Source organism: Penicillium alfredii (assembly GCF_028826965.1).
Source record: "Penicillium alfredii strain IBT 34128 chromosome Unknown utg000010l_segment0_segment0, whole genome shotgun sequence".
NCBI lineage: Eukaryota > Fungi > Ascomycota > Eurotiomycetes > Eurotiales > Aspergillaceae > Penicillium > Penicillium alfredii.
Genome location: NW_026622707.1, coordinates 252,380 through 264,957, shown reverse-complemented (window position 1 = coordinate 264,957; position 12,578 = coordinate 252,380). Strand labels below are relative to the sequence as shown.

Sequence of the window (12,578 nt, the reverse complement as noted above, 5' to 3'; positions counted from 1 at the left end):
GATCGCATGAAATTCACCCGATTTTGCTGTGGCTGGTGGGTGTGGCGCAACCCCATCTGCTTTTCTCGATTCAACATCATCGCTCTCTTTCTCCAATCTTTTTCTACTACTTGGAGCGGAGGAGCTTGGGGCTTCATCAAAACCACTTTCCTTCTGCTGTGAAGGCTTCGGCTTTATATTTCTTCTTATCTCGGCCACCCTCCAAGCCATGTCGTCAAACCACGCCTCTCTCGATGCGGCATCCACCGACCGCAAAGCCCGCCTGGCCAAGCTGGCTGCGCTGAAGCGCAAACAACCCGAACCAGAGCCATTAACCGAGGCCCGCGCAGATAATGAGGAGTTAGGCGACGCCGCCCCCGACGTGACAACCTCCTACCTTTCCGGCCGGAATTATGATGCCGAGACTCGCGGACCAAAACTGGGCTTTGAGCAAGGCCCGCAAGAAGGCCAAGTGACGGTGGAAACTCAGGCGGCAGATATCGCACAGAAAATTGCGGAACAGGCCAAGAAGGACGAAGAGGCCGATCAACCGATTGATTTATTCAAGCTACAACCAAAAAAACCAAACTGGGACTTGCGGCGCGATCTGGACGAAAAGCTCAAGACTCTCAATGTGCGGACCGAGAATGCAATTGCCCGGCTGGTGCGACAGCGGATAGAGAATGCGCAGCGAGCGGCGAAGGAACGAGGGTCAAAATCCAATGGACAGGGAGAGGAAGTGGGAATCGAGGGTGAGATGCTGGTGGAGGGCATCCATATGCGCGAACGCGAAGAAAACGAGGAAACGATTTGAAATGATACCCCTAATTGCAGGATCATGGGGGGACTACCTGTTTGTTTCTCGCCGTTTGTAATTTCTATTTCTGTCCCCATTCGATTTTTGTCATTTCTTGTCTCTTGCGAGGTGAGGCATCTCATGAGGTTAGAAACACTGCGCAAACACCACAGGCGGCGTTCGGAAAGACGTGCACATTGGGATTGTACGAAAATGATATTAATACACTTGGTTCCAACACGATCACTGCAACATGAACTAGACGATCAATGCCGCCCGATAACCAAATTAGCGCCCGAAGCGCTGAAATCCCTGGAAACATCCTTCGACATTTGCTTATCGCAGATTCATGGCCTGAGTCAAGGCAAGCCGCTTGCTGAAGGGGCTCAGGCTTCGTTCTCTAGGTGGTTCGGGCCATGTCCGGGGCCCCTGTCTCGACCGCTGGGGTTGAGCCGGTGGACTTGCTCGATCGCGATAAGACCGCCGTTCGGAGCGGTCATGCGCCGCATTTGGGGTCAAGGAATGTCTTCCCTTCGCTACTCGGCTCTGGTCCACACTGTGACTATGTCGGTCTTGCTGAGACCCATGCCGTTCAGAACCCCGATGTCGACCGCGTTCCTCAGGACTCGTTTCTCGTCGTCGTCGCCGGGTATTTCGATCCTCGGCCCACTCTCTCGACCCTGAGCGTTGCCTTGCCCCCGAGTATGATGAGGCAGAATAGCCCTCCGAATAATCGCTGTATCTTCTCTTCCGGGATTTCGCCGGTGGTGATACTGAGTCCCGATGACCATCGCCATGAGAGTTCCCTCTATCATGGCGGGCGGGAGATGCCGAATAAGATCGACTTGTGGATATTGTCGAGACTGAGTTCATCGAATCCGATGACATAGACCTGGCTGGCTTTGGAGACTGACCATTTCGACCTGTCGTATCTTCTCCATCCAGATCTCTCTTCCGCCCGCGCTCCTCGTCCCGTTTGGCAAGTATTTCATCCGCCACGCCCTTCCTATTTTCGGGTCAGTCTCAGTGCCGTAGATCGAAGAGACAAAAATTGAAGAATTCACACAAAGACATACGATCGCAGGAGCTCATTGGGGACTTCAGTGGAGAGCTTAGGCATTAACTTAGGGTTTTGCAACTGCTGAGTCCGCGAAGGTCGTGACTGATATGGGCGCTCTTGCGCTGTTGCCTTGCACTCATAACTGTAGTGTCGTGGTTTGAAGTCAGCAGAGGACCAAAAACAAGCCAAGCATCTAGTGTCACTTATCTCGTTTGAGGCATTTTTGACACAGAGTGCTGGCAGTAGCTTTGCTGGGGCCTCGTAGCCCGGGGGCGTTTCTATATCGGTTCATCGGATCATATATTGCGGACAATCGATAGGAAATATGACGATGGAGAATGTTGTATCTTGCGAGATTTGGGTACAAAGCGGTTTCGGCAATCAGCAGGAAAAAAGAAAAAAGAACGTCTTGTCCCCGCGGCTGCCCTGCTTTGCCGTTGAAACCAAAAGGGAATTGTTAGGCGCGCGGCAAAGGCGGTCTGTCGCGGCAAAATGTGCCCACGAATCTTCAGGTCGTCAAGAATCACCACAATTCCACCTTCCCTCTCGACACTCTGGTTGCTGCCAGCGCTTCCTCCGGACGCTTTGGTCTCTATTTTGAACTACTAGCAAGGACTAGTAGTGCAGCCCTCTACCTTTCTCCTCGCCTCGTCTGTCGTGGCCCTCTCCTCCATCTCAATACGAGGTCTTTATCTCCTTGACCATGAGCCAGCTTTGACATCGTGTAAGATTGCCTACAAAACTAATCTCCTTCCTGTCGCAAACCCCGTGTTCTTTGTGGACTCCAATTAAAAACTGGACATCTTTTGCCTGTCTCCATTCTAACGTCAGCCGCCCCCAGCTTTCCCTATGGCGAATGCCCTTTTCCAAAGATATGTCTTTCTTTTTGGGCTTGTGTGAAGCGGGATTCTTCAGCGACCTATCTTCGATTCAATCATTGGACTCGGCAAGTCTTAAGTTGGAAACGTGTTGAGTGCAGCTACGTTTGGGCTGAACTTGCGCTTTGTAAACTCTTGACGCATTTCCGACCACCATACCGCGGGGTATAGTTTGCTATGGCATCACAAAACAGCGTAACAGGGGACAGTCGCCTCTCCTTTGCAAAAGTATGATCTGATCCAAGATCTTGAACGATGTGCATTGCTAATTGCGGTTAGATTGCTGCTATGGCCGCACCTCCGAACCCCCAATCTTCCTCGGTATCTGACGATAACGAAAGCCCCCGGCTGGCAAAACCATCACCTTGCTCAGAAGTCCATGACTCTGGTGCTGCTTTGACAGATTTGAATCATTTGAACACTAAGCCAGAGAGTAATTCTGTTGCCCCGACAGTCGATGATTTAGGGAAGGCTGTGCAGGACATTGACATTGCGTTGAAGAAGGACAGCGAATGCTCCGGTTCATCACTTGATAAACAAGAAAATGGCTTGCTCAAGCGGGAGAATTCGTTTGAAGACGATCGTACCCACCTCTCCAGCTCGTCCACGAAGATGACCAATTTCGATTCCAAAAGCCTCGCGTCGGTGACCACTTTTGCAATGGATGAAAAGGACTCAGTGCGGCCTGATGATAGTGCCAGCGTTCAAGCCATTGATGAGGAAGAATCACTCTCAGGGCCTGCCTCTGGCGCGCCAAATTCAGTCACTGGGTCTGAGGCTGGGGGTCGTGCAGTGCGCGACCAATTCCGAGATGGGAGCATCTTACGACCGCGTGGGATTCTTCCCGTTCCTGGCCCTATTTTTAACGGCGGCGCTCAACGGAGCAATGGGACAATTCCTCCAGATTCCGTTTCGAACAACTTCGTTCTCCCTTCCAACACCGGCAATTTGCCAGATGGTCAGAACCTCCACGGCTTTCCTCTTGAGCCGGATGAAAAGCTTTTGGAGGCAATGAACTCTCCCAAAGATCGACTTCTGATTCTTCAGCTGGAGGAAAAGATCCGTTATTTCATCAAGGACTCCGAGTAAGTATCCTCGGTTTTTTTTTTTTTTTTTTTTTTTTTTTTTTTTTTCTTTTTTTTCTTGTACATGACATGAGAGCTAATTCTTTTGTCTCATAGTGAGCAATCATTGGAGTTACCACCTTCAAATGCTTTTGGGAGACTCCTCGCGCATAAATTGGGGGATTATTACCATCTGACCCATTTCGTGGACAACAATGTGACATCAGTTCGACTCCATCGAACACCGTTCTGTCGACTGTAAGCCCACTGCCAGTTCCCTCGGCGATGAGCCCAAGCTAACTCAATTAGGCCCACGCCGTTGTCTGCGGTGCATGCTTCTAACAATAGTACACCGCCGCCAACTGTTCCAGCCATGAAAATCATGCGCCGAACCGACGGGGAGCGCCCGTCCACCGAAGGCAGTATAGCAGCCAGCTCATCTGTTCCCTCAAAGGCCCCATCAGAAGCTGGAGACAGCGGCCAGGATGGTGACCGCTCTGGTTCAGCGAATGCTACGCCCGCCAAAGATCGATTGACCTTGACTAGGGAGGAACGTGAGGCGAAATACCATGAGGTGCGCGAACGCATCTTCCGTGATTTCCCAGAGAGCGCCAAGTCAGACACTGCCAGCGATTCGAATAATATATCTCGCTCCAGCTCCACCAATGGGCGCAAGAAAGCCCATCGGCAGCGAACCCCTCATGATGACAGCTTCGAGGTCCGTTCGCAGTTCAATGCCTACTACCCAGGAATGCAATTTTCCAACGGCCCAGCTTCATACAATGTTCCCTCGAATGACAGCTCATACTCCAATCAAGTTCCTTACTTGGTTGGGCCTGGCGTGTCCCCGCCTGGCGGTGGCTATGTCCCTTCGAGTCACAACGGGGCGATATACCCGGGCCAGATGAACATAAACACCATGTCCCAATATCCGATGACTATGTCACCGCAGATGGCATCCAGTGGCTCTTGGCAAGGAGGGAGTATGACGCCGCAATCGCCATATTCCGGATATGCGTCAATGAATCACTCGGGGATGATGGGCCAGCAACCATCGTCCAAGTCTTCGCCAGCGATGAACAATTACGCCATCCCTCACACCGGGCAGTATCAACAGGCTCCGGCATGGAACTCTCCGCCATACCCGGGGAATTATCAACAACCCCCAAACCAGCGTAATCCGCCTTCTGCCTCCTGGTCTAATTACCCATCACAGTCGATGATGTCAAACATGGGAGCGTATCCTTATGCCCAGTACCCCGGGCAACATCTCAATCCTGGTCTCCAGAATTCTGGGTTTGCCCGGTCTCACTTCAACCCTCAGACACGATCATTCGTTCCTGGCGGAGCTCCTACCCGTCATCCGAGCAAAGGGGCTCCGCATCCAATGCAGCCTTACCCTGCCATGCCCCCCAGCATCGCGGCCCAGTGGAATGGATATCCAGAGGCCGCTCCCAACCGGGGATTGGACCCGTCCCCGGCCGTACACATGGGCCGAACGTCGACCACAGGTCCTCGAGACTCGATTGCCAAATGGGGCACGCCATCTCATTTACCTCCTAAGCCTCCGCCATCCGAAGTCCCCTCGGAATTTGACATCAAGCACCGAACTGGTCCCGCACCGGGTCCTGCGTATGCCGGTAATGGTATCCCCAATACCAAAAATGGGCCCCTTGTGGTCTCTGGAGGAACCAGCTTTCCCAAGCCAAACTGAGATCTAGCCGAATTGTCTTTGGGGTGTGTCACATCATTGCTTATCATGTACATTGAGTCTGGGTTTGGTTTAGCCCCGAGTTGTTGGTAGTGCGAGGCCAGACAGTGGGCCTTGTGGGCATTTCTGTGTACAGTCAGGACAAGTGCATGGTGACCTGCACGCTCGACAGCGTAACTTGTCTCTTAGCTATGGATTCATATTCTTCCACCTGGTCTTTGTAGCTATCTTGGAGAACTACTTAAACCAATAAAAATGCATTCACTTCTCAAGGTTCATCTTAGCAAACAAGCATTCTCGTCGACTACATTTCGACTCTTAGCTAATACTACAAAACATACTCCCAGCCTGACTTCGGTGAGTTCTTATATCCCCAGGGCAAAATAGAGTGATCAAGAGGTATCGGAATCTTTTATACAGAAGCTATGTCACGCAAGTACAAAGACAGAATGCCATGGTCAGCAGAGGCAAGGAACTCCAGGAAATAGAAACACAAGCACAGAAAAAAAAGAGCCTCAAATAGTTGGGCGATATGGTCGAACAATTACCCCCGAAACGGTGGAAGACGGGTAGAATATCCGACCCACAAGATCCCGAGTCGTATAGAGATCAAAAGCCATGGGCTTTTTACACTCCGGAAAGACCAAGGAATGTGGATTCCTGCAACCCCGAGTCCCGAGTTTATGGCTTCTGGGGTCGGGCGTGCACTTCATCCGCCTCAGCGACCTTGTTCTTCTCGGCCGCTTTGCTCTCCTTTGCAGATTTCTTCGCTTTTTCAATCTCCAATTTCGAGATCGCACTCTCAAGTTCTTCCACTCCGTCTTTGCGGAAGCGCGTTACCTTGCGCACATTCATCGCAGCCAACCCCCATATGTCCTGCTCGCCCCGCGAGCGCTGGCGGGCGACCGCGCGCGCAGTCATGGCAAACCGCATATCCCTTGGCCCGTCAACAAGCTCCAAGATAGCGCTCGGGGCCTGGTCGTTCGGCTTGCGGACAGGGGCTTTCTTGTCGCCTTTCGCGACGGAGTAGTATTCGAATTTTTCCTTGGGTTCGCACCGGAGCACACGCGTGTAGCCGCCCGGTCGGTCGGCATAGCGTTCACGGATAGGACCAAAGAGTTTAGGGATGATTTCGTGGGGTTTCTGGAGCGGAGAATTGGTAGGTTAGATGCTGGGTTGGATTGTTTGGGTACAAGGTAGATTATGACTGGAATGGGTATGGCGGGAGAAGTCGGAAGATCCGTGAGGATGGTGGAAAGAAAAACATTGGATATTTCCCATCTTCGCCCTGTCATGAAGTGGTGGATGACTTTTTTAAGGGATCACATACATAGAAGATCTCTAAGGCCCGTCTTCGACTCTGTTCCGTGTTCTTTTTGCCCAGCGTAATCAATTTTTCGGCAAGCCGCTGGGCTTCCTTGGCCTTGGGCCATGTCGTTGTGATAGTCTCATGCTCGAAGAGCGAGGTCACTAGATTCCGCAGCAGGGCCTGTCGGTGGGCAGAGTTGCGACTCAAGTGCCGGTATCTGCTTCCGCCGCCGGCCATGGTGAAAGTAGGAAAGAAGGCGGAGGAAACCGAGGCAAAAGACTAAGAAAGACGGCGAATTGGTTAGGAGCAAAGCAAAGAGAAGCTCGCGGAAGTCGGAGAGCAGAGCGTGGAGGTTGAAGGCGCAAAAGATTCGAGCGGAGAGGGTCCACCGCCTCGAGAAAATCAACCCGCGCCTCTACAAAACAACCGCCTTGCTGCTGCTTGATATTTGTTCTTGACTCTTTGGATAGCACGGAATCGTGCTTGGGGTTGTTTTAATTCCCACAGGCTTTTTTGACCCTTGCCATTTAATCCTAAAACGTCGGAGCGTCCGGCAATCGCAATGGGCTTCTTCGCCGGCTTTGTATGTGATCCTCTTCCTTTGGGTGCTAGGTCGGAGTCCCGATGCTGATTACTTTTTTTTCACCTGCTGAATAGTCCAGTGGCTTTGCTCTTACCACTTCCCTACTCTACGTCACCGTCCAAGTCCACCGCGCCACGCGTTTAGAACAACGTCGAGTCATCCGCGAACAAGTCGATCAACTCAACTGGCTGTCCTCTTCCGCAGGTGCATATGATCGCCGCTTTGCTCCCAAAGATCTGCCCAAGCAGCGCGAGGAAGTGCAAAAACCCACCATGAAAGAGATTTTGAAGCATCGGTGGAACCAGGAGGTTGAGATACTAGCCCGGAAAGCGCACGAGACACGATGGGAGGATGCAAGAGACACAGCAGTCGATGGATGGAATGCTGCCATGAAGCTGGTCAAGAAAGAATAAACGGGTACGAGCCCTTTGGAGTTGTTTCTTTCTCGTCGAGGCTGGCTTCTGATGAGGTATATGTGTGTCTAGTGTCTATTGTTTTCGTCTATGCGCGCTAGAGTTTTGATACCCTTGTACTCTTGGTTAAACGAATTTATAATACAGGAATATGTGACAATGGGACTATTGCGCCCAAAAACCACACTCTTTGTTTGTCGAGTTTCTTAGTGTTTATCTAGCAATTAGCTTGGGTTTCCTTACAAGCAACTATTCTTTTCTAGGCAGCGCCCCTTCTATAAAACAAATAACACTGATCCGGATCTTTAACAAGACTTTTAGAAAAATACTAAGAAAAATGGCAAGAAAGATGGAAGAAGAACAGAGGAAGAAAACAAATAAAAACCAGTAAAGAAGGAAAGAAAAAACATCAAAAATCATGAACGTGGAATAGTGATAAGTGTAATTGAAGTTCTCATGGGGTTGCCTATGATAATATACAGGTATTAGTAGAGCTGTCCCATAAAACTGCGGGATGATTATTGGGTGTCATAGAAGCGTCCAGCGTTCTTCATAACCGTATTATGCAAGTCTCGAGCACAGTGCCTTATCCTGTATTGGTCGATGGAGCTGTGGTAGTGACGCTGTCTGAGTCACTCCAGATATCCTTGCTTTCCCGCTCCACAGTGCGCATAGCCTGGGCGACTTCCTCCAGCTTGGCAACAACGTCCAAGACACCATGATTGACGCGGTCAAAATAACGGTCATTCGCCTCGCGGCGCTTGCGCGCAAAGATGATATCTTTCTCGGTCTCTTCATCCAGCACGCGATATGAAACACCGTCCCTGTTGGCGCTTTGCTCAGTCGTAGCATCTGCAGTATTGGTATCCACGGAGCCTTGCCGCTTCGCAGCGGTGGCAGCGGCGCCCTCTTTATCTTGAGGGTTGTGACTCGAGTCAACGATCTCGTCCGCCTCACTGCGCGCCCATGCCTGGGCAAGTTTTAGTTGTTTCATGCGCAGATCCTCTAGGGCCTCCGAATGCTTCTCGCCAAAGACATGCTCGCTCGTTACCGCGCTCAATTCCACCTCCGAGAGGGCACTCTGCATCTCCTCCCAGATGGCATCGGATCCATCTACATCATTCTTGGAGGGATGCCGTGAGACGAATGGGGATAGAAGACTGCGATTGTCGGCGCTAGCAGCTTCGTTGCCGGGCGAGATATTCCGGTGAAGCGGCGGAGGCTGGCTGCCCGAGGGAGTTGCAAGAGACGATGCAGCGGGCGGTGCGGATAAAGAAATGTTGGATGCATTGTGAGATGGGGGACCTTGGAACAGAGCGGGTGGTGGGAGCCGCTGTGAGCTCGTTGGTTTTCGAGTGTCCATATTGACGAAGGAGTCGATAGCTCTGTAGAGCGTAGATAGAGTGCCAGGCGTGAGCGATAAGAATTCGGCCTTATCGGTGATTACCTCAGCGGGTGGGGGTTTGGCTAGTCCCGTGACTCGCTTAGGGCACCACACAAAGTCACCTGAGACGCGGTCCAAGAGTGCGGCCGTTCGAGGGAAATCCGGCACACTTCGACTTTCCGACACCCCACGACCACCAGCCCTTTTGGCGACAACACCTTTTTCCCAGTCGGTACGTATTCGATCGCTCGTCTTTCCGTGCTTTATTGTGGCCCGAAATTTTCTTTCTGTGTGTGCGCTACGAGATTGCCGGGTCATCCTTCCCATCTGCACTCAACAGAAAAAATCAGACCACATCGAACATCATCTACATCTAACCATATTCGAACCAGCCATTGTTTCAAACAACCGACTAATTACTTTTTTTTTCTTCATATCAGTTGACCGTCGAATACATCATCCGCCAACATGGGTAAAGGAAAGCCCCGTGGTCTGAACGCCGCGCGCAAGCTCCAGAACAACCGCAAGGAGCAGCGCTGGGCCGATCTGCACTTCAAGAAGCGTCTCCTCGGTACCGCCTACAAGTCGTCTCCCTTCGGTGGTGCTTCCCACGCCAAGGGCATCGTTCTCGAGAAGGTTGGTGTTGAGGCCAAGCAGCCCAACTCCGCCATTCGGAAGTGTGTCAAGGTCCAGTTGATCAAGAACGGCAAGAAGGTCGCCGCTTTCGGTTGGTAGTCCCGCATCCCGATGATGGTGATTGATGGTGGCTTGACAGACGGGACATGGCCACGCCCAATTGAGATTCTAGTCGCTAACCAGCATTCTCACAACAGTCCCCAACGACGGTTGTCTGAACTTCATCGACGAGAACGACGAGGTCCTGCTGGCCGGTTTCGGTCGTAAGGGTAAGGCCAAGGGTGATATTCCTGGTGTCCGTTTCAAGGTCGTCAAGGTCTCCGGTGTTGGTCTGCTCGCTCTGTGGAAGGAGAAGAAGGAGAAGCCCCGCTCTTAAACGCAACCAAACGAAAAATGCATTGAACGGGGAGCAGAGTGTGATTGGTGCCAGACAGAAAGCCCGTCTCGTCAGCGCCTTGATCTGGGAATGTTCTATGGGGAAATACCAACCGGGCGGGCTTTCGTCGGGAACGTGATGAATACGCTTGTGCGAATTACCACGATTTGATACAATTCCAATAAAAAGATGGGCGCTATGATGTTTCTTTCCGGGTTTCTCATTTGGGCCCTGAAGTATTACATTCTTGATCTGCGTAGGATACCTGGAGTTGATCTCATGGGAATATCACCATTGATATTGGGGGTAGATGTGAACTCTTACATAGAGACTACCAAGCCGATTTGAGGATGATATATTGAAGCAAAGCTTCACGCATCCGGTGCTTTTTGATCTATGTCTATCTCCGACATTCCATGTAGAAAACCATGTCCTCCCATAACCAAGACTCCCACATATCGATCGTCGCTCGTCATTCCTCGGGTATCGTTCCTATGCTTCTCACCCTCGAAAGCTTTTTCTGTGTTATTCCGGGTCCGCAGCAGCTAATGCCCGACAATCCTGGTGTTTAAAAGCTGATATCTTCCTTTCGGTAGTGATCCGACACAATACGGTAGAGATAAGACGGGGCATGACCACCTCTGTGATGAAGAAAGAAAAGAATTGGTTAGCGACAATACCAGAAACATGGGCAGAGAAAGGTTGGCATACAAGTTGGTAATGTAAAGGTCGACCAGCTCCGCAGGAACATAGTCATACAAAGGATTCTGGACATCGATCTGGTCCACAAGGTCGCCATCCTCATAGGGAAGGACTTTGCCCGCGTCACCGTATTCAATGAGTGAATCAAAGTCAAAAGGATAGACAGGACTGAGCTTGTAGACGCCACTGACCACCACCATGGGTGTTTGGTGGACCTTGGCGGCGCGAGCAATGACCCGAGTACCGGCCGCGGCGACCAGGCCTCCATTGGCGAGCACGGAATGAGTGCCCAGGATGACCTTGTTGACGCGAGACATGAGAGCAAAGACGGCAGAGTCCGGGATGAGAATGACAGTGATGCCGAGGTCAATCAACGGCTTTTGGAAAGACTCGGTGCTTAGTATTTCGTCATCTTTCGAGGCATTGCCGCTGACAGTGATGTGGGTGGTTTCATGGTTGTTCGGGTACGATTCGGCATGGATGACAGTGAACTTGCGCTTGGCCGCAGCTTTGAGCAGGAATTTTTGAACTGTTGTCGAGGAGGTGTGGGTGAGGATGATCTCGTTGGAATGGATGTGATCCAGTGCATAAGCGGCAATCTGGTCATCTACCTGACCCAGCTCATCAATAATTTCCCCGATTCCCTCCAACACCTCGGCGCGCACATCCTTGGCGGGGCCATGCCCAGGGAGCCGGCCGCTTGGGGATAGAGATCCTGGTGTACTTGGGAGTGAGGCCTCTGGCTCTGGGTGTGAGAGGAGGCTGAACATGGATGTCAAAGGGCTTCTCGCAGCCCGTTCCGAGCCCTCGGGTCGGACCGATAGCGCATCACGATCCAGAGGCAGCGACGGATCTATATATACCGAGTTAAACTTTTTTTGCTCGCACACCTCAGCAACGGATAACCGGAAAACTGACCATCAAATGCCCGAGGTGTATGGGGCTGGCTCTCGGAGCCGGCTTCGCTGAGTGCATATTCTGCTTCACGGTCGTCCTCTGCCTCGTCACGAATGAGGCCCAGCACTCGTCGTACAATATTCCCCACCACCATCTCCCGTGGCTGCGCCGCCACTAGGCGCCGCCCCACGCTCTGCACCCGCTCAATGAGCTTTGCAGAGTCGGATGTGCGGCATGCCGAGATGACCCGCAAAAGCAAATAGGCAGTTGCTGTGGCGCATGATCGCGAGTGACGGATCTGACGTCGCTTGAGCAAGCTGGAGACAAGTAGGTTAGTGGGATAGCCCACAAAAGGACAGGGAGGTACCTCGGAAGCCGGAGAAAGCGCACGAAATCAGATTCTCGATAGAAGTATCAATGGCATTGGTCTTGAGAGACTTAAGAAACGACGCCAGGCCCGGCGTCAGGGCCGAAGACGTGGACGGCATCTGGAAGTGGGATGGGTCGTGGCACGTCTGTATCTTGCGTTAGTATGCTCAAGTTGAATCTAAATGCAAATTGGAGCCACAATACCCCTTTCTGGCAGAGAAACCGGTGATATAAGAGAAAGAAGAAGAAGAAAAATAGCGAGGCCGATGTCCCGGTGAATCCACTCATAGAAGTGGGAGCCAAAGCCGATTGATTTTCTGCCGTTCGTCTGTCCGCTTCCCCACACTTTGATCCTCGCGCGCGCGGCCTTTCTCCTTTTCGCCTTGTTTCTCTCTCATGTTCCGATAAAGACCCGCGGCAT

The 12,578-nt window shown here is 51.7% G+C and overlaps 8 protein-coding genes across 8 annotated transcripts; 4 read left to right on the top strand and 4 right to left on the bottom strand.

Moving 5' to 3' along the window:
* Window positions 1–208: 208 nt before the first annotated feature.
* NUU61_007632 (CCDC12/cwf18 family protein) lies at window positions 209–793 on the top strand (the record flags this gene model as incomplete). The annotated part of the gene is made up of 1 exon (XM_056658157.1): window positions 209–793. The coding sequence occupies one exon, from the start codon at window positions 209–211 to the stop codon at window positions 791–793; it is 585 nt and encodes a 194-aa protein (XP_056508450.1).
* Window positions 794–1,111: 318 nt separating this feature from the next.
* NUU61_007631 (zinc finger CCHC-type containing 10) lies at window positions 1,112–2,127 on the bottom strand (the record flags this gene model as incomplete). Its single annotated transcript, XM_056658156.1, is given in 3 exon segments — window positions 1,112–1,781; window positions 1,852–2,028; window positions 2,039–2,127. The coding sequence occupies 3 exon segments, from the start codon at window positions 2,125–2,127 to the stop codon at window positions 1,112–1,114; spliced, it is 936 nt and encodes a 311-aa protein (XP_056508449.1).
* A 763-nt stretch (window positions 2,128–2,890) lies between these two features.
* Window positions 2,891–5,491, top strand: NUU61_007630 (putative R3H domain protein; the record flags this gene model as incomplete). Its single annotated transcript, XM_056658155.1, has 4 exons — window positions 2,891–2,941; window positions 2,993–3,798; window positions 3,895–4,035; window positions 4,087–5,491. 4 exons carry the CDS (start codon window positions 2,891–2,893, stop codon window positions 5,489–5,491), a joined length of 2,403 nt encoding a protein of 800 aa, XP_056508448.1.
* Window positions 5,492–6,169: 678 nt separating this feature from the next.
* NUU61_007629 (mitochondrial 54S ribosomal protein bL17m) lies at window positions 6,170–7,034 on the bottom strand (the record flags this gene model as incomplete). The annotated part of the gene is made up of 2 exons (XM_056658154.1): window positions 6,170–6,631; window positions 6,819–7,034. The coding sequence occupies 2 exons, from the start codon at window positions 7,032–7,034 to the stop codon at window positions 6,170–6,172; spliced, it is 678 nt and encodes a 225-aa protein (XP_056508447.1).
* A 325-nt stretch (window positions 7,035–7,359) lies between these two features.
* NUU61_007628 (MICOS complex subunit Mic12 family protein) lies at window positions 7,360–7,793 on the top strand (the record flags this gene model as incomplete). Its single annotated transcript, XM_056658153.1, has 2 exons — window positions 7,360–7,380; window positions 7,455–7,793. 2 exons carry the CDS (start codon window positions 7,360–7,362, stop codon window positions 7,791–7,793), a joined length of 360 nt encoding a protein of 119 aa, XP_056508446.1.
* Window positions 7,794–8,379: 586 nt separating this feature from the next.
* On the bottom strand, window positions 8,380–9,495 carry NUU61_007627 (DUF5315 domain-containing protein; the record flags this gene model as incomplete). The annotated part of the gene is made up of 1 exon (XM_056658152.1): window positions 8,380–9,495. One exon carries the CDS (start codon window positions 9,493–9,495, stop codon window positions 8,380–8,382), a length of 1,116 nt encoding a protein of 371 aa, XP_056508445.1.
* Window positions 9,496–9,645: 150 nt separating this feature from the next.
* On the top strand, window positions 9,646–10,189 carry rps23 (40S ribosomal protein uS12; the record flags this gene model as incomplete). Its single annotated transcript, XM_056658151.1, has 2 exons — window positions 9,646–9,904; window positions 10,011–10,189. The coding sequence occupies 2 exons, from the start codon at window positions 9,646–9,648 to the stop codon at window positions 10,187–10,189; spliced, it is 438 nt and encodes a 145-aa protein (XP_056508444.1).
* A 568-nt stretch (window positions 10,190–10,757) lies between these two features.
* NUU61_007625 (translation initiation factor eIF2B subunit beta) lies at window positions 10,758–12,276 on the bottom strand (the record flags this gene model as incomplete). The annotated part of the gene is made up of 4 exons (XM_056658150.1): window positions 10,758–10,830; window positions 10,901–11,744; window positions 11,810–12,105; window positions 12,179–12,276. The coding sequence occupies 4 exons, from the start codon at window positions 12,274–12,276 to the stop codon at window positions 10,758–10,760; spliced, it is 1,311 nt and encodes a 436-aa protein (XP_056508443.1).
* Window positions 12,277–12,578: the final 302 nt, after the last annotated feature.